Here is a 25,395-nt window from a genome sequence, read left to right as displayed (position 1 = left end):
AGGCAAGCATTCTACCACTGAGCCACAGCCCCAGTCCCCTTTCATCTGCTTTTGTGAATAAAGTTTTATTGGAACACAGTGACTCCTATTTATATATGTATTTTCTGGAACTGGTTTCATGCTCCAGAAGCAGAGCTGAGTAGTGACAGAGATCATTTGGATCACAAAGTCTAAAGTATTTATTCTTTGGTTTTCTCTTTCCTCTCTCCTCTCCTCTCTCTCCATATCCCCCCAGTCCCTCACCCTCTTTTTCTCCCTCCCTCCCCCTTTCCCTTTTCTGATGAGAGCATTGAAATTAGTGAGGCGGATGGAGGCTGCCTAATGTTTGCATGGATGCTGTCTACTTCTCTCTCTCTCTTTTTTTTTTTTTACATTTCTTCTCCTGTCACATATATTTTGCCTATCCTAAGACTCTAGAATACAAAATATATTATGAATAAAGAAGTAAAAAACACTTCGTCAAAGCAATACAATTTTTCTTATATAGATTGACTTCCAAATGAACAACAACCTGAGCATTCTTGCTTTACAGATTTATTGTTGTCTGTTGTTGCTCTTGTGTCAGATTTTATTGAAGCTGGAGTGTAATTTATTGTTATTGGTACCTAAATAATAAGGGCCAAGCTCTAACCTACCATCCAGAACATTCTTTCTTCCTCAGCAGAGGCCAAAGGACCTGTAAATGACATAAATTGTCTACATAAGGCAGGGACTGGGTTACTCTGGGCTTTGTCTGGGAGTGTGTGAGAACCAGGCCATCGTTTTAGGGCCATGATGGGAATGGTCAGATTTTGGATCTGATTACTATAGAAAAGAAAAACAATCTCCTGCTCGAGAAGGTGCATTCACTCTTTTTAAAAGCCCCATGGATTAGTTAACACATTTTTCTAGGCTGTAAATTACTCTGTTTTGGGCACCAAAGGATTAAGAAAGATAACAGAGAAGCGAGTAATCTATTATGTAATCATAGGCTGAATCAATTTTAACAGAAACTGAACATTTGAAGTAGTTATAATAAATTGTTTACTTTTAGAAGTTTTTTTTTTTTTTTTTTTTTTTTTTGGTCTTAGCAGCTACCAAATTAAAAATCAATTTACTTAGTCACAAATCACCACTTCACACACACCTTCTTCTTCTCCCAAACAAGCCAAAATTAGAATGTACAAAAGATATGCACCATTTATTTGATAGGTTAGAGAAAAATGATCTCTTAGGGCTCAGTGCAGCTGGGCCTGGATAAATTAAATAGAGGGAACACTTGGCAATGTCCTTATCCTTCAGGTTCATAGAACGTGTACTGTTAAAGCTGAAGAAATCCCAGCATTTCTCAAATCTGCCCCCTACCTTCCCCCACCAAAATTGCAGATAAGAAAGTCAGGATATAGAAGGTTTCAGAATCCCCTAGCTTTTAACTTCCTTTGTAAACTTCCTCCTAGACATCCTTTTTTAAAGATTTCATTTGCTCCCAATCAAAATTTACCAAGAAAGGTCCTGGAATGTGGTCAGGGTAGATTATCAATATTAAAAGTCCTCTTAAATTGGGACCTCTCACAGGGGTTTTGCAGGTTTCCAAGGTTTAAGCTTAAGGCACTAGGGATAAACTGCTAAGGAAAAGATTTTAAATACAGAAAGTGCAGTTATTGGTGGAGAGTTAGGAAGGCTGCATTAGGTCAGCTTCCCAGAAGAAGATCTTGGGATTAAAATCCTAGTATAGTGAATTGTTAGGAACTGTTTCCAGGAAAAGACTTGTAGAGGAGCGGGAGATTAGGACAGAGAAGGAAAGGAGGCCAAGCAAGTATGTGAGCTTGGGCAAAGTCCTGCAGAGGGGAACTACCTCCTTCTCCCAGAAGAGCTCTGGACTTAGAGTTGGTCCTGTTAAGTGGTGAGGTAGCAGAGGCATTTATACTCCTACCTGTCAATCATTAGCTAAGAGCTACTCTGATTTGCAGAAGGCAAGGTGGGTTAGGGAGGCTGAATTTTCCGTCCTATGATGGATTCCAGTAACCTAAGGGGCAGCCTTTCTAAAAGAAGACTGCTGAGTCCTAACAATATCTGCGGCAGATGCCTTCCCAGGATCTTCAAATAATACTAAGGGATGCGTCTTGCGGTTCATCTTCCTTCCTAAGTTGATTTTGTAGAATCAATGATGTTGTCTTAGTGGCCTTAGATTTTAGAATTTTTATTGTAAATGAGAGTTGAGGAAATGAAGTTTTCAGCTATAATAAAACAGCCATAAATTCAGATATTTGGTTGTCAGAGTTTTCTTTCTGCCCCTCTTAGGGAAAATCAATTTCCAATAAAGATACAGGCCTTTTTTCTTTTCTTTTTAAGACTAAAATAGCATACATTAAAACTAGTAATTGAAAGGAAAACAGAAATTCAGTAAGTATTCTAAGCCTTATATTTAATCACCAAGCACACCACCACATCATGGTTGTTTATTCACACAGATGTAATCCATCTCTACCTCCAGTAATGGCAGGAGTTGTTGATGTGGCTCAGACTCAACTTCAATGGCCAATTCACAACTCTAATTGGAAGAGTTGAGAAAAGAGAGAAGAAAGAAGAAGGTGATAAAGAGAGAGACAAAGGGCTAACAGTTGGTATTGTGTTTAGATAGAATAACCTGCTAATGAAGAGAAGAAGGGAAAGTGAGGTGGGGGAGATGGGAAGAAGATGACAGGGCCTCAGTGAGGGCTGCCACTGCACAAGCTAGAAAGTCTCTATCAGCCAGTGGGAAGATGGAGCTGGTAATTACAGACTCTCCTCTACGCACTACGCTGTGTTCTAAGGGCTTCTTCCCGAATTAACCCATTTTATCCTTATTAAGGATGCTGTGAGTGAGGAAGCCCAGGGATTTCCTCACAGTCACACAGCCACCTAGTGTCAAGGTTGGGATTTAAATCCAGGCCTGTTAGCTCCTGGGCCTGGCCAAAATGTCAACTCCAGGTGCTTAGCTGGGTTTGGTATCTGCCTGTAATGTGTGAAATTCTTCCTATGGAATCTGAATTACAGAAAATCCACCTTTATTCTTAATTTTAAGATTAATTTATTTTATTCTTAATTCAGAGCTTAATTGTCAATTTTTTAAAAATTGGCTTTTAGGGCTGGGGCTGTAACTCAGTAGTAGAGCACTAGCCTAGCATGTGTGAGGTACTGGGTTCAATCTTCAGTACCACATAAAAATAAATAAATAAATAAAATAAAGGTATTATCTCCATCTACAACTAAATTTTTTTTTAAATTGACTTTTAAATGAAATTAAACCTCTTTCTCTCATTATGCATGAAACTCAACTCAAAGTGGATCAAGACCTAGGAATTAAACCAGAGACCCTGCGCCTAGTAGAAGAAAAATTAGGCCCAAATCTCCATCATGTCAGATTAGGCCTTGACTTTCTTAATAAGACTCCTATAGCGCAAGAATTAAAACCAAGAATTAATAAGTGGATGGATTCAAACTGAAAAGCTTCTTCTCAGCAAAAGAAACAGGTGAATAGAGAGCCTACAGAATCAGAGCAAAAAATTTTTACCACATGCACATCAGATAGAGCACTAATCTCTAGGATATATAAAGCATTAAAAAACCTTAACACCAAATAAACAAATAATCCAATCAATAAATGGGCCAAGGAACTAAACAGACACTTCTCAGAAGAAGATATAAACCAATCAACAAATACATGAAAAAATTCAACACTTCTAGCAATTAGAGAAATGCAAATCAAAACTACTCTAAGATTTCACCTCATTCCAGTCAGAATGGCAGCTATTAAGAATACAAACAGAGTCTGGGGTTGTGGCTCAGCGGTAGAGTGTTCGCCTATCCCATGCAAAGCCCTGGGTTCAATCCTCAGCACCACATATAAATAAATAAATAAATAAATAAATAAATAAATAAATTGTGTCTGACTACAACTAAAAAAATAAATATTAAAAAAAAGAATACAAATAATAATAAGTGTTGGCGAGGATGTGGGGGAAAAGGCACACTCATACACTGATGGTGGGACTGCAAATTGGTGCAGCCAAGCTGGAAAGCAGTATGGAGATTCCTAGGAAAACTTGGAAAGGAACCATCATTTGACCCAGCTATCCTACTCCTTGGTTTATACCTAAAGAACTTAAAAACAGCACACTACAAGGATATAGGCACATCAATGTTTATAGCAGCACAATTTACAACAGCTAAATTTTGGAATCAACCCAGATACCATTCAGTAGATAAATGGGTAGGGAAACACACACACACACACACACAAAAAAAAAAATGGAATATTACTCAGTATTAAAAGAGAACAAAACCATGGCATTTGCAGATAAATGGATAGAGTTGGAGGATATTATGCTAAGTGAGGTAAGCCAATCCCCTAAAACCAAAGGTGGAATGTTTTCTTTGATATGAAGATGCTGACTCATAGTGGGGATGGGGGCAGGGAGCATGGGAGAAATGGAGGAACTTTAGATAGGGCAAAGGGGAGGGAGGGGAAGAGAAGGGGCAGGCGGGTAGGAAAGGATGGTGGAATGAAATGGACATCATTATCCTAAGCATGTAGACATGAATGGTGTGAATCTACTTTGTGTACAATCAGAGACTTGAAAAATAGTGCTCTATAGGTGTAATATGAATTGAATTGCATTCTGCTATCATATATAACAAATTAGAATAAATAAATAATTTAATTCAAAAATTGACTTTTAGTTATTCATGTAAGGCACCAAAACATGTAAAAAGATGAATACTGACATCATGATTTTCTTTGACAAACACTACTACATCTGTGTTCCCTATTATCCACTTTCACTGGTATCACTTCAGTGTATTTCTCCCAATCTTTAAAAATATGTTTAGATGTTTGTGTATGTGCTCTTTGAATACATAGTAGTGTTTTGTGCTTTTTACTTAAAAAAGAAAACATATTAATTATTGATACAGTAGTTCTTATTTTCCTAAACTCACCTGATTTATGACTCTCTTAGGATCTCAGTAATTATTTTGCAGTATTCATAGGTTAAGAAAATACCTAAAAGTTCTATAATAATAGTTAGGTCCAAATAGCTTAATAAGTATTTATGTGTTAACAACTTAATAGCCATTAAATATATGTAAATTGCAAGAAAATATTATTTTTCAGTTCATTCTAAAATAACCACAATCACTTAATAATGGGAGGTGTGGTGTGTGTGTCCCTGTTGGGCAGCCCTGGGATCTCTATTAGATGTTGCCATGTACATTGCCTGTTCCATTCCTGTTTTAGCTTGGTACTTGATTTTTATCACAGCATGGGGAAAAAAAGATATCAAAAGGAATCTAGCACAATCGAATGTTGGAACTGTGAACTTATTCGAGTTCATAGTTCCCAGGGTGCTAACAGATGCCTGGTATGACTATGTTCCCCTGGGGTGCCAACTGCGGCCATGGTTATAAATTTTGCAGTTCACTTATTTTTTTTTTTCCCACAGTGTGCCTTAGAGATCTTTGTTACACTTGAAGATTTACCTCACCTAAAACACTGCAGAATCATCCAGAATACGAGTAGATCAGTTTGTTTATACATGTTCCTGTTGGCCATTAATGTTACTTTTAGTCTTTTGTAATTTTTTAGTGAAAAACCTTGCTATATGCCTCTTTGTTCACCTGGGTGACTTGGAGAATAAATGATTTGCTGGACCATATGCCAGGCATGTTTTTATTTTTGTTTGTTTTAAATTAAGCTTGGTCCTCTTTGAGGGAATGATTTTCCTATAGTCCTTTGAAATACGCATGATGGATATAGTAAGTCTATGGTGGCTTGGCAGACACAGCCAATCCAACGTGGCTCTCATCTCCGAGCCTTCTACTGTATCGGAACCATCTTCACAGTCCTGGTGTGGGCACACAAAATGGAACTGACTTGGCATTCCTTGAGCCAGAGAGGAGTTGGAGAGACAGGCTGAAGTCAGGCAGAGAAGGCCGATAGAGTTCAAAAGATGTCAAACTGGGAGCATTCAGAAAACATTTATATTTCAGATATTATTGGTTAAGTGACTGATGATTACTCTTTGTGAGAAAACAGCAGTATGTATTGCTTTCTGGTTGCTGTTAATTGTTTCTTGCCTTAGTTATAAAATATCCTATTTATTTCTAGTAAAGTAATTTAATCGAGGGAATCCTTTTATTATTCTCTTCCATGAAGTCTATATATTGGAAGATATGGTCTACCCATTAAATTGTACTTATTCAGTAAAACCAGTAGCAGCACCAAACAAGCACTTATTATTTTAAAATCCCAAGCATTGTATCTTATACTTATTAGCTTTTTAAATCCTCACAGTAGCCCCATGAGGTAGGTACTATCACTTTTTCCATTTTATAGTTGTGGTATTTGAGACACAGAGAGTTTAAACATTCTGCACAAGGTTACAGAGCTGGTAAGTGATGTAATGAATTAGTTGTCTACTGTTCAATTATAACTATGTAATTTCTGCTTAGAAGGAGATAATGAGGATTCTCAAAATGAGTCAATATACTTTTGACCAGAAGTAAGGAAACTTGCTGTGTAAGTTTGTCTGTGTGACATGGTTGGGGTACTTTTTTGTTATTGTTGTTGTTAGACTTTCCAGTATGTTGAAACAGTGAGGAATCTCATTATAGTTTTGAAGACTAAAGAGATCTGACACTGTAAATTAGAAACTACTGATTTGGTTACTTAATTTTTCAGTTTCAGAGAAAACAGGGAAAGTTCATCAAAGAGAATAAAGGCATTGTGGTGCAAACTGATCAGGTGGGAGGGCACAGACTGAGAGGTTAGGAGCTACTCTCTTCAATCCCGCTGCACAGCTGGCTGCTCCACCACTTATTATCAGGTGACCTCAGGCAAGTTGTTTAACATCGGGAGCCCCAGATTTCTCATTGACAAATGAAATGACTGTGAGGACTAAATAGGACAGCACATGGGAAGTCTTGATGAGCACCAGGCACTTAGTATGCGCTCAACAAAGGCAAGCTTTTTATTGAACTTTATGGGTATGCACTGACATCCCACAGTAAGGATAATATGGAACCCTGCAGTTACTAGGTGACACAAAGGAGATAGAGTGAGATGTAACAGATGGTAAGTTTTTTTTTTTTCTCTTCTTTCCTCTCTAGCATCAAGCAGGCAGGGTGCCCCATGAGGGAGGACTCCCTGACCTCATGATGGATTCCCCATGGTATCCTTTTTATCATCTTTATAAACTGTATGCATAGATGACTCTTTCTGACATTCCCTGAACAGGTTCAGGAACATCATGTTTAGTGATCTCAAAAGCTGCCTGGCTCTCAGCATGTTGAAATGACCTTTGTATATGGCATGGGGTGAGCTGGCCACTGGGACCGTTTTGGTGTCTTCTTCAAATAAAATGCCCAGCCGTGACATGATTCTGAACTATTCAGGTCTTGGCTTCTTTGTTTTGTGGTAAAGCTGATTTTTTTCCTTAATGACCTCAGGCCTCACAAAATAAGATTTTAAAAGTCATTTGTTCCCCGCTACTGTAAAGAAAAATATCGTTTCCGTGTGAGATGGGGCTCATGCTGACTTGGCTCAATATCCATCTTAGAGGAGGCTGGTCTGAAGAGGAGCTGGGTGCTGATGCTATCCAAACTGTGACTCTTTGAGGTCATGGATGTCAAATGCTCCAAATCTTTAACCATCTGTGGTTTTCCCAGAATTGCCCAGGAGTCAACTAGAGTTGCCAGAACATCCCACTTAAGTGCATATCTCTCCTTTATCCTTCTAGCAACTGTATGATTCAGATATTACTCAGAAACTGTTGACCTTCTAATTTATACCCTTGTCTGTGTTATTATTATTGTTGAGTTGTTTGTGTTGGTCTTTAGAGGGTAGAACCAAGGTGGTACCTTGGAATTCTTTTTAGTTGTTAAGTAAACAAATTGACCCACAATCTGTTTTATTTTTTCTCTCCCTAGCACTGGCTTGAACCTAACAAGTCCATCTCCAAGCAAATGAAATGTAAGTGTCAATCTGGAGTTTTACTTTTGCTATGAAATGTCCAAAGATAGATTCTGTTTCTTGACAAAGTTTTTCCTGCCAGGATAAAAATGTGTAGAGTTGAAGATATTGGGTGAGCAGGGCTTCTCTCTCCCAGTGAGGGCTGGGTATCCTCTTCCCCATTTTCTGGACTTTGGCACCCAGCGCAGTCTCTAGCCCTGTTGTCCTCTGTGCCTCTTCTCCCTGCCATCTTGCCCTCACATTTCATATTCACACAGGAGCTTTGGAATTGGATGGATAACTATCCCTTAAACATAATCCCCAGGAACCCTGGTTCCTTTTCATTGTGGGTGTGGCTAGTAAATGGTTCAGGGTGTGGGGTGCAGTCTGGAGGGGGATGGAAGAAGTGAGTGTGTTTGGAAACTAAAAATCTTACCAATAACTTTACTAAATTTTGTTATTAGATTTTACTCTTCCAGCTCCCAAAATGAAGTAAAATATGTTTTTCTGGGTAATTGTCTTAAAGTTCTGGTGTTCTGAACACACCTTCTCTCTAGAGTCCTTGGTCATCCACCAGGAGTGTTGTGAAGAAGGCATTGACAGGTAGTCCTGGGAGATGTGGGGTTTTTTTTTGTTGTTGTTGTAGTCATATGCACCAGACTATAGCCAACCTGCTTTTATTTATGGTTTGGAGGAGAAGTTCTGAAATGCACCTCAGAAATTCATTGCCTTCCCCCAAATCCATTTATCCCTCTCTGTGTCAATTTTCCCAGGACTCTGCAATGTAGGTGATAAATCAGTTTTTCACCGGAGATCAGATTAGTATATATCATATCGTCCATCATCATTCAAGGGTTTTTTTTCTTTCTCAAATATGATATTATTCTGGGAAGGGTTTTCAGGTGGGAGAAGGAAGAGACTGAACATGCAAGGGCTTCAAACTAGCAACCAACATATGTATTCCTTAACCTTCTTCTTTTATCCTTCCTCCTTGTCCCTCATCTGCCTCCCCCCATTCTTTGAGAATAAATTCTGTCTGTCCAGTGCAAAGAAGGATTTATTGAGATGAGAACAGATACAGATGCAGGTGTGGGAAGTCCAGGGAGGCTAGGCTGTTGGGTGAGGCTGGAACAGTGTTGGGACAAGGCTGAAATAGAGTTGGGGCATGCATCCCCATAAAGATAGAAAGAGCCCAAGAGACCTCATACAGTATGCTATGCAGGAAAATGAGAACTGATGCTTGAGAAAAAAGTAGTTGATACCTAGCTTTTGTTCCTTAGCTTCCAAAAGTTTATATTTTTATTTATATATTTAAAAACATTTCAACTAAGTTTCCAGATTATTAACTAAGATTACTTTATTAATTAAGTAGCCTTAATTAATATTAAATGTTTCTTTGACTTTGGTTCTTAAATGTCATGGATTCTTTTTTCCCATGGACCATAGAAATTTTTGAAATATAATTTATTTTTTAATGTAGTTCAACATGTAATAGAAGGAAAAATTAAAAATTGTAAAATATTTAAACTTGTGAGGATTTTGCTGCTTTAAGAGCTTTGTCTCCACAGTTAAGCAAATCTGAACAGCTGACTGAAAGTATGTGATGTTTTATAGAAATGGCTTAAAGTTTGGCATTTGACCACTGGCCAATTTCAATCTGATGACAAATGGGATCTGAGTCTGGAAATAAGAATAGTTTAAAAGTCAATTTCCAAACCAGATCAGGTGACTCATAGATTCCAGGAACTAACAAGGGTCTTACCCATCACCCAGTGCCCTGTTGTGTTGCAAAGTACACTAATGAACCCAAAAAATATGATTTTTTTTCAAGATCACACCTAGCTTTGTTGTGGTTGATGATGATGTCTTTTAGCATTAAGAATCTGTGTTCTGGAGCTATTAACTTTACTGTATATTCTAGAGCTATTAACTTTAATGTAAATTGGGAAAAATTTAAAACTGGAGCTTATACATTGTGAACCTAGAAAAGCTGAGTCCAACCCCAGGAACTCATCCATGAGTTGCAGAGCCCCAGGAAGTGTCTTACTAAGGTAGGGACATGCCTGTTATGTTCCTGTTGCTTTTTATTAGGCTATGCTTATGTTATTCCTTGAAGAAATTGTTCTCACATTCCCATCTGACTCACACAGGGAAGTGGACATTTAGGTTCTTTGTTCTGATCCTTTCTTTTTTCTTTTTCTTTTTCTTTTTTTTGAGGTAGGGGCATCAAACCCAGCTCATTACACATGCAAAGCACACATTCTACCACTGAGCGATATCCCCATCTCTGCTCTGATCCTTTTAAGAGCTTCCCATTATGGGTTTTCCTAGAAATGATGTTTCCCAGGGTTGGCTGAAGGTCAGCTGTCCTGATTAACAAACCCTGTTACAAAGGCTTTATTGTTTCTTAGTAGTTTTAAAAGCAATATCATGTTGGTGGTTTTTCAAACAGTTCAGAAAGGTTTAAAAAGAAGACCAAATCTATTTTCTTTCTTCTCTTCCTTATATACCCAAGCCCACCCAGAAAGATAATTATTAACACTATATTTAAAAAATTTAAATGAGCATATGCTAATTGTACATATTTACCGGCTACAGTGTGATACAATTGCAATATGATCAGATCAGGGTAATTAACAATATTTTGCATGTCCTTCCAGGAATGTCTTGGTATGTATACATTCTCCCATCATATATAAGGCCTGTTGTAGATAGCAGTGAGATTGACCTCTTTATATTGTTTTTCCCTTTTTTATTTTTTAATAATTAGTTTTGGAGATTTTGCAATATATGTGGTTGAGGACTGATATTATTTTAAAACTGATTTTCTGGTTAATTGTATGCAAGTATATAATTTACTTATTTTGGAAATAGAGATTGTTTCTAGGATCTTGCTATTACAAATTATACTGCAGTAAACATGCTTGTATACATTCTTGCTTCTTGTAAAAGTACATCTGTACTACAAGATTCCTAGAAGTAGCTTAAAAGACATACACACTTTACATTTTTAGTGTTAAAATTCCATTCAAGGAACTTGTAGCAGTTTATTTTCACTAATATTGTGTGACAATGCTTGTTTCCTCTAAATCTTATTGAAATGAATATAATTAAGTTTACTTTTATGATGACATAAAATTTATAAAGGAAGAGAAATGTTTATTTAATTAAAATCTAATTAATTAGATGGTTAGTTAATCAGGTATAAATTTTTAAATTGGGATAATTGTTAAATTAAAGTCTTATTTCTCCTTTGAATTTAGGAGAGACACTAAATTTTATATTTTAAATTAACATTTGGTAAAATTGACTTTATTTTGGTGTGGAGTTCTATGAACTTTAACACATAAGTACAATTTTAAGACCAGTATATAGCTGCAAAAGAATAGTTTCGTCACCCAAAAACTTCTCTGTAGTTAATCCCCGAGAGACTGATAGTCGCTGATCTGTTCCATGACAGTAGGTTTGTCTTCTGAGAACCATACAGCTTGTAAGTTTTGAGAATAGCTTTTTAAACTTAGCATAATAATATTCACTCAAATTGTTGTATCTCTTAATATGCAATACAGCAAATGAATGAAAATAAAAGCTATCTTTGAAGAGATCAGGAAAAATCATTCAGCCTCTAGGAAGACTGAGGGAAAGAAGAAAAGAGAAGGTACAAATTACCAATGTCAGGAATGAAAAGGAGATATCACTACAGACCCCACAGAATAATTCTAGGCAAGTAAACCTGAGAGCTTAGATGAAATAGATTAATTCTTCAAAAAGCAAGAATTACTAAAACTCATATCCAATATGAAATATGTAACTTGAATAGTTTCACAACTATTAAAGAAGTTAGGTTTAAAAACTTCCAGTTCCCTCACTGTTGCTAGTGTTGCTGCCAGAACTCCCTGTCCTGCTCCTTAAGTTGTAACCAGAAACTTTTCCTGGAATTTTCTCTGTTAGAGCTGATGCCCACTTCTCAGGTCCTGACCAGAGGATGCCAGAGGAAAAAACATGAACTCATTGCTGGTTCAGAGGCCTTTTGAATTCTCATGTCTGCCTGCTATTGTTTGTTTTTCAGTTCTTAAGTAGTTGCTGCACATATTCTGCCCAGATTTTAGAGTAGTATTCTGTTATATCCAGAGTAGATTCGTTCATCCTACCTGGAGTTGGAACCTTAAAGTCAAACTTTTTTTTATCCCTTGTCTATCAGGTCAACATGCAGATAGCCTGCATAATTTGTCTGGGCAATGTTGATAAAATATCGTCCTCATTTTTCTATGCCACAGCATTTCCATAGGTATAAATATGAAGCAGGTTGATTCTTTTCTTGTCTTTCATGAGTATTCAGATAACAGGTAGCTTGCAAATAAAGTGTCAACAGCAGCAGCACATTTGAATGTCTTGTTTTCAGAGTCCTTGCTTTTCATGAAGGAATATTGCTATGCAACATTAACATTGATTATTTTCATTTTTAACCTGTAGCTTTCAGCCTATATGCAAACATGTGGTGGCACACACTAGGAAGACAGATGTATGCTCTACAGGATCTATGTAGCTGCACAAATTATCATAGCATGAAAAGCCTTAAAATTACATGCTGCAATTTGGATATTCACACATGTATGATGTTTCCCTAGGATCAAATTTAACTTGCTTGTGAGCATCCGTTGAGGGCCAAAAGTTTAATTTTGTCACTTCAGGGTAGCTCAGGATATGCTTGTTTAAAATTTGTCTCTTTCAGTCAATTCATAATTTAAAAATAGTCACTTAGCAGTGCATATTTCATATTGGGGTATATTTTCCATGTCAAGAGCTTTCTCCTTTTCTCCTCCCTGCAATGGCATCATGAGGCAGGAGGGATTTAGGTACCCTTTTGATAGCAAGGGACCTCTGTCATGTGTTCAGTCCTCTGTGTCCTTGTCTGGTGTGTCCCTTGGGTGTTAGCTTCTTTCTCCACTCCATTGTCTCTGGATGTCACTAGCCCCACCTGGCCTTTGTCTGTGTCTGTCTGGGGCCACTGAGGCTGTGGTTCTGGCCATGACCTTAATGAGCAAGTCTCTAGATGTTGCTCTTCTTATTCCTACTCCAGGTCTCTTGCTTGTTGGCTTTTAGCACCTCTATCTGAATTTACCACTACTGAGCCTCAGGAAACCTGTGGATACTGGCTATGGCCTCCTTTGTGTGTAAACACACCATGCTGCTACTTCTCCAGTGTTTTCGGGGGTTCTACAAAGAACATTTCCCCTCAGTTGCTCTGGGATTCTTTTATCTGGTCCCTATACCTCACCCTATTCAACCATGTGCTGAATGTTGAGGGGTGCTGGATTCCTTTTTAAAGATCTAGATAGCATCTCAAACTTGGCTTATCCTAAGCTCTCTACCTGTCTTCCCTCCCCACTCCTTACCTCCAAATAGTAATGGATCTTCACCTCACATACAAGATTAAGATTCTAAAACCATAGCTTTCTTATCCAACAACATCTATAACTGTTTCTCAAATGTAATAAAAGTGCTATTACTTATAATAACCATAAGAAGTAAAAACATAAATTTCTTACAAATAAATGTACATTTTTTTCTTTTCTTTTTCTTTTATAGTACTGGTGGTTGAACTCAAGGCCTTGTGCATGCTAGGCAAATGCCCTTCCATTGAGTTATACCCCCATCCCACAAATAAATGTAAAAAGAAATGTCCAAGATCTAGATAAACAAAACCATGGAGTGCTACTGTGGAGATACTATAGAGTATATTAAAAAAAAAAAGAGCTCAATAAATGGAGTCTTCTCATGTTTTTGATTAATACTACTAAAATCAGTTCCCCACAAATTAATTTGCAAATAAAAATTTCAGTGAAATTTGTTATGGCACTTAATAATGATTCTAAGCCTTATTTGCAAAAGGAAATGTTTAACAATATACAAAAAAGAACAATGATGGAGGCATTGTTCTGTTAGATTGCAAATAAGAGCCTATAAACAATATGAGCAATAGTAATTAAAAGTCACCTAGAAATGGACACATGTAGAAATATTTTGAAAATATTTTTTCCTTTTTTGCCTATTTTTCTTTTTCTCTTTCATGTATATGTGTGTGTATGTATGTATGTGTGTATCTGTGTGTGTATGTGTGTTGCTAGGGTTTGAACTCAGGGTCTCATGCATGCCAGGCAAACACTCTACCAGCCCTATACCTAGCAATTAAGATACACCAGGAATGGTAAAATAAGCAGTGGAAAGAAAAAGACAATCTTCATATTGATCGAATATTTATGGCAATATGGGTTATGAAAAAGATATTATTTCATGTCAAACACAGAAAGATTATTCAAGGCATGATTTGGGGGTAATTTTACATTGGGAAAAAAATTGAAGACATACCTCATATCATACATGGAATTAATTCCAGATATATTAAAAACCCAATCAAAATAGAAGATTGGTGGACTAGATGAAGGGGATTGAGGGGGAGGGAGGAGGGACAGGACAAGGGAAGGAAGTAGAATGAATCTGACCTAACTTTCCTATGTACATAAATAAAATACAGTGAATCTCACCATCATGTATACCCACAAGATACTAAAAACACCCCTATAAAATAATAAAAAATTCAATGTATTTTATAATCTATAGAAGCTTCTGGTAAAAATCTAAGAGTACTTTTTGTACTCATGGGGCAGATCAGGGCTTTCAACCAAAAGGGTGAAACTCAGAAGTAACACAATGAAGTGCTGAGAAATTTGTGCAAAAATTGAACTTTTGAACTAGAACATCTGGTTTGTTCACTGCACATTAAAACCCAAGAAAAATAGTGAAAAGAACATTTGCTAAACATACAACAAGCAATAGTATGCAGAATGTATAAAGTAGGACACTATAAACCAAAAAGATAAAAAAACAGAAAAAATGTGCAAAAGGCTCATAGAAGAAACACAAATAAATGGCCAATAGCTCACAAACAGATCCCCAGTATCATTAGTAACAAAGGAAATGAAAATCAAAATGAGATAGTTTTGTTTATTATGTTTGGAAAATTACAAATATTGATGATATCCAGTAGATGAGGATGAGAGTAACACTTTTGGTGTTACTTTGCACTGGTAAAGTCATTTTGGAGGGAAACTTGGATGTATCTTTCATGAATCAATGCTCCTGTGTCTCTTGATCCAGCGAGTCAATTTCTGTGAATCTCTCAAAAGAAAAAAAATCTCTAAAAAAAATCATTCACACACACACGTGCGTGTGTGTGTGTGTGTGTGTGTGTATAGATAGATAGATAGATAGATAGATAGATAGATAGATAGATGCTCATTGCTATATTGCTTGTAACATTGAGAATTGAAGCAATGGAAGGCCTAGCAATTTTGTCAAGGCTAAATAAATGATGTAGAATATGCATAGTTATTAGAAGAATGAGGCAGACATATATGTTAACATAGAAATATTTATTAGTTATGTTTTCAAGCCAAAAAAGCAGATAAAAATGCCACGTATAGAATAACTCATTTACATTAAAGTAAAATACTATTTGTACATAAGGATATAAGTACATAGAAACAGGACTGGAAAGGTGGATACTGTCGTTACCTCTGGGTAAGTAAATGGTATAGAGGGACATGAGGCTTTTACATTTTATTATACATTATAGTTATATTTTACTCAGGTCTCTTATGATGAGAATATATGCATATATCTCTTGGTTATAAAAAAGGTAAAATAGATAAAAGAAGAGACAGCTTTATGCAAAAATCAAGATAGAAAGAGAAAGGAAGACTCAAGGTGCATTATGTATTAAGAATCAAGATGCATTATGTATTAAGCATATAAAAATAGGGACTTAGATGAAAGCAAGCCCACTTACTCTTCTAATAAACAGGCTCTCTGCTTAATCCTGGCTGGTGCCTGTCTGAGACCTGATTAGCTCAGCAGGGTAGTTAAGATCATATTCTTGCCTGATTTACCAGACATTGTGTTGCTCCCAAGCACCCTGGAGGGTCAGGTGTGCTTGGAAATGGCCTCTACATGCCAATCAGGGTGGGAGGACCCCACCTCTGCATGATACATGGGTCCAGACTCAGTTATAGTAGCAATCCTGAGCCAAGCTGCGGGATGATGTCTACGTCTTTGGTGCTTCTTCCCAGAATTCCCATGCCACTCCCTGGCAATCTGAGATGTTATCTTATTCCTTATACCCTCCTTAACTTTCTGGCATCCCCCTTGGGGCTATCCTATGAAGCTCCCTCACTGGTGAATGATTTTGACAGAGAGAGAGAAGGAGAGGAGAGGGAGAGGGAGAGGGAGGAAGAGAGTTGACACTGATTTTGCTTCAGTGTAAACAACAGAAGGAGAAAAGCTGTAGATCCTGCCACATTCAGACCTAGCTTGGATGTTTGATTCCCAACTGGGTTTGTTCTTCCAGTTGCTCCCCATGATGAGTGTATTAGTTTTCTAGGGCTGCCATAACAAGTTATCACATACTGGGTGATTTAAAACAACAGAAATGTATTCTCTCATGGTTCTGGAGGCCAGAACTCTGAAATCAAGATGTCTGCAGGGCCAGGCTCCCTCTGAAGACTCTAGGGAGGAAGGCTCTAGGGAGGAATGCTCCCTTGCCTATTCTAGCTTCTGGTGGTTGCCTGCAGTCTCTGGAATTCCTTGGCTTGTAACTGCATCCCTCCAGTCTCTACCTTCATCTTCACATGGCCTCTCCCTGCATTTCACTGTGCCTTTGTGGTCTTTCTCCTTTAAAGAATCAACCATTGGATTTAGGACTCCTGTACCTTAGTAGGACACACCTTAATTTAATCATTTACATCTACAAAGACCTTATTTTCAAATAGGGTCACAATCTGAGGTTCAAGGTGGATATGAGTTTTTTGGGGGGTGGGGGTGAGACTGCCCAGCTCACTACACTGAACAACCACTGTCCGACTTCCCAGACCCTCAGGATTTGTCTACTTTTTGGTTGGCCTTTATGCCTTGTTTTGCGGCTCATTTTTTTCTTCCACTTTGTGCATGTTTTTTTTCCCCCTGAAGTTGATCATATATTTCTGAAAGTAAAGCTTTGTATATTTTGTTTCTCCAAATGCCTGTAGTGACTGACAGTGACTCTGTCTCCAGACCTACTGGGCCAGCCTATCCTACTGCCCTCATTCATACTCACAGACATATCTAATCATATCCCCAGTATTAAGTTTGGGAGATTTCCTCACCTGGTCCATGGCCTAATGGACTGTTCATGTGATTAGTTCATGATAAATGCTTGTGGGCTAGATTGTCATGCTCTTTAGGGGGAGCAAGTGGAAGAAGTTCAATAGAATGAAACCCATTGCCAAAATCCAAGTCCCTAGCTGCTATGGTTTAGTTTTGGTGGTTTTGTGTCTTCCCAGTTTTTTTCTTCTTCCCAATGCTTCTTTTCAGGAAAAGCAACTGTGATTTTTGTTCAGGCCATGCAGGGAGGGGACGGGGGTCCCAGAACTTCCAGTTCTGAAAGTCAGTTTCTCTCATTCTAGTGATAGTTCAGTAGGTAAGGCCAGGTACCTCTTTCTGTCAGATTGAACTGTTTCATCAAATTTTTGCCTTTAATCCATCTCTTAGAATGTTAATGCAATCTGGGCCTATAAATGGTTTCCACGTTGTGCTCTTTATTTTCCATTGTGGAAAGAGGTCAATGGGAACAATCATGAAGACAAATCCCTTTGTTTTCATAATGTGCAATTCTAGATGCACATTTGACAAGACACAGATTTATAATTTTATCTTAATTCTTATGGTATAGTGGGGGTGACACTGATACCAATTTGACTGAGTGCCATGAAAAGTCCTAGGGCTCTAGGGAAGACCCAGTGCTCCTCCTCATGGAGAGAAAGCAGAGGGACAGGAACTTCTCCTGGAGGAAGCCTTAGTTCACTAGGATGATAATTCCAGAAGCTTCCTTCTTCCTTCAGGGTTTCCCATGCTTTTTCCTAATGGTCCACATGAATCAAAACTCCATTTGTGTTGGTAACACTGATGTCTGAATGAGAGCCGTGATGGGCCAAGAGGTTCCATGCTTGCTATAGGAGTACTTGAGGTAATTCAAACATGGGCCAGGTGGGTAGGAAAACTTTGTGTTTTCCTTTGGTTGGAGATCCTTTATAATGAGTGATTTGGGTTGCAATTTTAAAAAATAAAATCTCGGTACCAATTTATGTAAGTTGGTTATGGATGTTATTATTGTTAGCATTATAGGTTGATTTACACCTACCAACATGGGTCCAGTTGGTTACACAACATCAACAACAAGCAGGTGCTTGGGTCTCTTGCCTTCAGAAAGGTGCTCTTGATAACTTTTTGGCTAAAGTTCCCAAGTCAGTGCATTCTAGTGAGGGCATCAAAATCTTCCTGTGGTTGCAAGGACTGCCAAAAATCTCTTCATCCGTCACTTATCTTATAACCATTTCATTGTCACTCCTCCCTGGCAGATGATAGTCCCCCTGTATTCTTTTAATAAGGTAAAGGGCCAAATAAAGTTGAAGAGCATCACCTCAACCATGTTGCTCCCTCCTTGCACATGAGTGTAATCACAACTTGGCTGTTCTGAGCGCTGAGTAGCCATTAAATCACATCATCTTTACCCTGGTCTCTGTGGACAAACCTGACTGCTAGCTGAATGGCCTGCAGGCCAAAAATAAGTTTCACATTTGAAATGGTTGGGGAAAAAAAAAGCAACGATATTTACTTTCTGGTCTCTACAGAGAAAGTTTCCTGACTCGTATTGTCTGTGGTTGCTTCCACCATTTCCCCATTTTACAGATGAGGGAATAGAAGCCAAGAATTTTAAGATTGGCTTTATCGATTTGTTCAAATGATGAACTTGGGACTAGAAGTGATGGATCCAATGTCTCTTTCAGAGCATCTTCTGAACAGGCATAGGCAGTCAGAGAACTCAGGGACCAAGGGTTCAAAAGACAACTGCTCAGCATCCCAGCATCCCCTGACAGTTCTTAGAGTGTATGTAAATGTGTGTGGGTGTGCCTGTGTGTGTGAAGAAAGCACAAGTGGGAGCTATAAGAGGAGGAGGATGACTTAAACACAATTAAAAACACTATCTCTGCATTGAAAGCAGAGGTGACACAATAGCTATCATTGCAGTAGAAGTGATGGGGGAGCATCGCTATTGTTGATGCTGACGGCAGCAGATATTGTTAAATGATAATAATCCTTTCCAACTGAAGAGAGCAGGCAATCGAGCAGTCTACGTTCTCTGTGGCTTCCCCCTCGCCCTTAAACATATCCCAAGAGTCCTCCTTCATTGAGTGAGTGAGCAGTGCTCTTGCTATCAGTGCTCAAGTGTCGTTTTGCCTGTGTGTTCACAGTGCTTTTAAACTGTTTAGTTATTGAATGCAGCACAGATGCCTTCATTAGTGTTACTGTGCATGCCATGTGGACAACAGGGATATGGGGGTGCCATCTTTTGTCCTTACTCTAAAGCCTCCCCAGAAAAACATAGAAGGGAGGATGTTCATTTGCTCAGGAATAAAAAGATATCAGTTGTATGAAGAGGCCAGGAGTCCCCAGTGCCTCCTTGGTTCTCCCATAAAGAAAGCCTCACATTTGTGGGGTATGAGAATTTCTATCTGCAACAACAAACCCTTTGCAGGTTCTGAAAGTCAGACAAATTGATCCCACTTGTTGTTCTTCTCAAGAGTCCCAGAAGAGGAAGGCACAAGATATGTTCCAGGTACAGGAATTTCCCTAGGACCTGCAAGAGCTGTGGATTCTATCCTTGAACTCTGTTTACAGGAGACTTGGGGAGATTTTTCCTGGCTGTGAGCCAGAATTATATGAGAAAGATTATGAGTGTGTATGCATTTCCTGAAATTATGCTTTTTATTTCCCTATGATTCTTTATGATGATTCGAGAAAGATTTTTGCATGTTAAGGAAAGCTGCTAAGTGATGTTTCTCTCTCAGAAACCCTATTTGTTTCTAAAAAGATTTGAGTATGCTTGTTGGTTAAAAATAGAAACTTCTTCTTCTTTTTTTTTTTTTTTTTCATTTCCACCAAGGAGCCTGCTCAACTAATCATTTCCTCTCCCCAACTTCATTTCTGGGCAAGATCTCAACAGAGATGAGAAAGTCTGTCTCTGCTTTATAAATGGCTAGATCTCTCCCCATGTTCTCAGTGTTAACCAGCCACCAAAATAATGATCCCTGGGATATGCTGATACAAAAAGGGGCCACTGAGCTGCCCTGAAGATATGCTTGGCCTCCTCAGCCTGTCTGGCAGGCATGGGTTGGCTGGGAGAGAGAAGCCCTGCTGTTTTCAGAGCAATTACATGCTCCTGGCATTTGAGAGTGGGGTTTGCATTTTTCCTTTTCTCTGCTACTCAGTGGTATTCTCCGTTTTTAGCACTTACATGGCTGAGTAAATGTTTTTCAGCTGTTGAGCTGAGCTCAATTCATTCTTCCCCATCTCCTCCCTCCCATTTCCACCTCCTGTTTCCTGCTTTTCTTCTGGTAGGAGTGTTTATCCCAACAAAACAAAGTCTTACATTTACATAATGGCCTGTGTTTATGTGCCAAGAGCTTATCGAATATGTCTGGGAGTGGAAGCTGGTACTGTCCCCACTTCCATACAGGAAACAGGGCTTAGGTGGCTTTGTCAAGATCACTGCTGGAAGTACACTTCAAAACTTGGAGTCTCATCCCCACTATCCTGTGTGACCCCTCATAGATGTTGGAGTCTGAGTATCAGAGCAGAGAAAGACCACCATGCAGTGACCTTTCTGGCCAAACTAGTAACAATACACAGTGGCTGCTCATAGTGACACTGATGAGATAGGGCCCCTGTGCAGGGTATGGGTTTTATTGGTTCAGAGTAGCTCCTTTATCAGATGTGTCTATTTACTGATTCTGCACCAAATGTTTGGCTCAGATGAGAATCATCCTTTACTTCACCCCCTTCCCTATGACTGAAGAATAAGAAGATATGGAAGCTGGGTTTGATGGAGTTGCTTAGCAGCTCGCAGAAGGCAAGAGGCAGCTCTCTACAGGGAGATTCAGGACCTTGGACATGTCCCAAGGTGTAAAAATGCTGGCTTCCAGTGGAATCCTGAAGTGTCCCCTTCAGCAGTTACACAGCTGGTGTTTGTTGATTGACTAAAAATTTTAAATGCTCATGTCTCCTTCCCTGTTTGGTGTTCTAGAAAGTGTGAAGAAAATTGCAATTACCTTCATAGATTTGGTTGGAGGTTGGTGTGAAGAGCCACAGAAGTGGGAGTCTACTCTCACTCCTTAAATCCTCTCTTTTTCTTTTCTGTAATAATATGACCTTCTAATATCATGCATATATCATTTATTTTGATTTTTATACCCGTTTACCCCACTAGAATGTGTTCACCATGAAAACAGGATTTTTTGCCTGTTCAAATTTGCTGTTATTTGTATAACACCTAAAACTGTGCCTGGCAACTATTAGGTGTTCAATAAATAACTGCTGATTGAATTTAGTTAATCTTCCTTCTAGAAGTAGCTACTGTAACCAAAACCAGAGTATCTGAATTTGTTCCAGATGTTGAGGGGGCTGCCTCAAAAGAATTTGAGGTTTTCAAAATGTGAATACCAAGAATTGCTGTTGCGATTCAGACTCTGGACCTTCTGGATTAGTATTTTAATTCTATCACAGGAATCAAGGAACTGATGTGATGGCAGAGTCTAGCTGTTACTTTTGACATCTGCTTGATGCTTCAGATTAATCGTTTGTTACTTCATTAACTTAGACAGATGGAAGGTCAATTTTTTTTTCTTTTTAGGGTCAATCTTACTGATAATTGCTCTGGGGATAACACTTTGAACAGACATATAGGTCATACCATCATAAATTTTGTCATCCATAACTAGAATAGTATTTGGGGGGTAATTATCCTTTTGACCTTTTCCAGCTTTGTAAAGAAGCACTCTTTGACTTTACTACTTTTTAAATGATATGATTTTGCATCCAGATCCTTAAGTGAGTTTTTCCAGGCCTGGGTGAAGAGGTTGAAGTTCTTGAAGTTCAGTATGGAACCCTGGACTTACTGGTCCACTGTGCTGGAACCAAGTGCTCCATTTAATACAGAAAACTCTTTCTTTGGTTGTCCAAAATACATGAGGCTAAATGGATACGAATGACACAGTAGTGGGTATATGAAGGTAGAAGAGAACAGAACATTTTGGTCTTGAAAAGTGTCTCCTTCTGTTTTTGTTCTGCTACCAGCTACCACTCCTTGTCTGATAATGGTCTACTAATGAACATATCATTAGTACAATGTATAAGTCTCTTCCCAGATCACATTCCAGAAAATGGAGGGGGATATTAGAGCATAGTGGGTTTTTAGATGTGACTTAGCAATAGTATATGTGAAAAGAATTGAGAGTATAGGTTAAGAGTGTTATAAACTCCAAGTGAGTCAACATTGAGGCTGCTACCCTGGAGCACCACGATTGAGGAAGCACAGAGCAGATGAGAAAGTACTCAGGGAAAGGGCGTTCTGAACTCTGACATGAGGAGGAGAAAAGAGAACTGGGAATGTAGGACCATGAGTGCTGTCTTCAAACGAGGTGGGCTCTCCACGTGGGAGAAGCATTTTATGTTTTTGGTTCTTCAAGTTTGAAGTGAGGTTGACTGGATGGAAGGATTTCCTGGGCTCAGAGAGGTGCCCCTAGGCCCCACTGCCTGGTCCTTTAGGAAAAGTGCTATTCCTGACTTATATATGATCAACTCAAATACCTACTGAAGCCAATGCTAAGGCATGGCAAGCAGGTATGCTGCCCAGGAGGTAGAGAAAGGACAACATCTTCTGTGATCTTCTTCTTTTCTAGTCAGCTGACTTTATTTTTTCTACTTCTTTTGAAACACTTTACAATACCTATTGACTCGACAATTCAACTTTTGGAGATTGTACTTTATAAATAAAAATTAGAGTAGTTCATGATGTATGCACAAGCACATGTGGGTGTATAGAATATATATAATATATATTATACCTATTATAGAATTGTTTGAATTGCAAACACGTGGAAACAACCTGAATGACAATGAATTATTACAGTGGGTTAGATCTATATCTACTATCTAGGAAGAATAGGCAAGATATAGAGTTAAGTGAGATAAATAAGAGAAACATATGGTATGGTTTCATTTTGAGAGAATAAACTTTAAAAAATTCCCCTATGTAAAACTGGGCTTAGGATATGTTTTTGTGAGGGTGGGAAAAGGAGTGTAAGAATATAGATGAAGTTAACAATGGTTGGAGAGCTTGGGGTGGGTGGATGAGGTCTGATAGGAATCTGAGAGACAGAAGATGCAGGAATAGAGATGAAGGAAATCAAAGAGGAGGAGAATGGCTGCATGTTCATACATATGTGTGTCTGCGTCTATCTTTATTGGTTGTGTTTAAGCATATTAATTTAGAGGACTTTGGTAAAAGACAAAGGAAAGAAAGGAAGAAATAAAGAAAGAGACAATTCCTTTCCTCTCACATGTTAATCCCATCTTTGGTTTTGCTTCTCTTTTTAAAAAATGCTCTCAAACTTTCTGTTAAAGACAATTTGGAGGTTTTATAATGAAAAATCATCTTTCAAGTTTTAATAATTTAGAGATGGTGTTTTAAACAAATTAAAAGGAAATCTAAGGAATTTTCAAAGGTAAAATATTTTAAGTTAAGAATGAATATCTTGATATCATGAACAATGAATGACGGAGACTCAGTTGTATGTTTCTAAGTTGTTTTTTGCTGTGTAGAATGTGTCCATTTTCTTCTAGTACTTCAGAAATAAGTATACTTTCCTAAATCTAGGGAACACAGGATCAAGCTAAGAGCACTGGCCCAAAGCTCCTAATTTACTATAGGGAAGAGTACTACTAAGGTGTGTGTGTGAGAGAGAGGGAGAGGGAGAGAGAGAGAGATCAGTTTTTCTTTGCTAAAATAGACATAAAAATACCACTATTTTCTTGGGATTTGGATGCTTTCTATTAGATTATTTTAATAATAATTTTCCACATTAAATTATATCCATTATACCTTCATATTTGAAGCAGATGTTTCCTTCTACATAAAAAATAGCTATACATTGTAGAATTGGCTGGTTATTTAGCCCTTGCTTATCTTGAAATTGGAATTTGGGGAGAATAGGATGCTGTTTCATATTCCATCTGATGTGGACCCAGAGCTGATACCAGGCAGCTATACTGATTGATAAAGAGGCAAGTGAGCAAGTATCTCAGATCTATGGGAACAGTGATAGGGGCATAGTTCCTTGATTTAAAGGTGCTCAATTTATATACTAACTCAAATCTTAATGCATCTTACTTCACGTGTATGCATTTATTAGGGTAACAATGCAAATAAGCAATGGGCTTATAATTGAAGATGTTAACTGGCTGCATGTTCATACATATGTGTGTCTGCATCTATCTTTATTGGTTGTGTTTAAGCATATTAATTTAGAGGACAGGAAAAAAGTCAAAGGAAAGAAAGGAAGAAATAAAGAGAGACAATTCAAAAAAAATTGACAATGTTAGAAATCCTGAAGAATCTCATTAGCTGGTCACTGAGTTCTTGATTTTTGATGCAATTAGAACATTCCAGAATCATGAACCTCAACTAGAATTGCTGCCTATACAGTACTATATTGATTCAGACACACTAGAAAATTATAACAGTGTTTATTTTCATACAGTCAATGGCCTTATATATAGACAATACTTAAAACACTATGAAGTAGGCTCTGCATGGCTATTTACATGTTTTAAAGTCTCAATTTTAATTCAAAGGCACCATCATTTTGGGAAAACTAGTCATGTGTAGTGACATTTTTCCACTTCACAGGCTGAAATATCTTTCATGATCCCCCAAACCTGAATGGTGCTAATGGGAAATTTATCTGTCACAAGTGGGTGGGAAGAATCAGAAGAGAAAATGTCTGTGGAGCTGTGACCTGAAGAGAATAAAGGAATGAAGGTCAGATGTGATGTGGAAAGATGTCCTCACTGACTAGGTTGCTTATATTCTGCATTTGCTCTCGACGTCCTGTCAAGCATTTTCTTTTTGTTGTCACTGTTGCTTTGTTTTCTTGGGCATTCTATCTGCTTCTCCTGGAGAGGCTCCCTTTCCCCTGCCCCTCCTGGCTAGTCCGTGAGGCTTCATGGCTGATGTTCCTGTGTGTTGGAGTCCGTGGTCTTCTGCTGCTTATCTCATGCCTTTTCTTTATGATGTTTCAGCTCATCCACCATACACCATGTGCTTTAGAGTGAAATTCTACCCACATGAACCCTTGAAGATTAAAGAAGAGCTCACAAGGTATTTTCCGTTTGTTTGTATGTTTAACCTACACCTTTAACCAGCCATGGCCTCTGCCATCTTACAGGCTTAGAGGTGCCTCTGGTCTAGATCATAACCTCTCAACCAAGCAGGC

The 25,395-nt window shown here is 38.2% G+C and overlaps 1 protein-coding gene across 3 annotated transcripts in view; it reads left to right on the top strand.

Moving 5' to 3' along the window:
* Frmd3 (FERM domain containing 3) overlaps positions 1 to 25,395 on the top strand; it is a 255,021-nt gene that overhangs the window by 142,698 nt on the left and 86,928 nt on the right. For 2 of the 3 annotated variants that reach the window (XM_076843507.2, XM_076843506.2), the window contains exons 3-4: positions 7,948 to 7,990; positions 25,202 to 25,280. In XM_076843507.2, the coding sequence (XP_076699622.1) occupies positions 7,948 to 7,990; positions 25,202 to 25,280 (122 nt within the window). Of the gene's footprint in view, positions 1 to 7,710; positions 7,731 to 7,947; positions 7,991 to 25,201; positions 25,281 to 25,395 lie in introns of those variants that run through there. The other variant, XM_076843508.2, reaches the window with a different exon arrangement.

Source organism: Callospermophilus lateralis, chromosome 2 (assembly GCF_048772815.1).
Source record: "Callospermophilus lateralis isolate mCalLat2 chromosome 2, mCalLat2.hap1, whole genome shotgun sequence".
NCBI classification, from domain to species: Eukaryota; Metazoa; Chordata; class Mammalia; order Rodentia; family Sciuridae; genus Callospermophilus; species Callospermophilus lateralis.
This window is presented reverse-complemented; position numbering and strand designations above follow the sequence as displayed.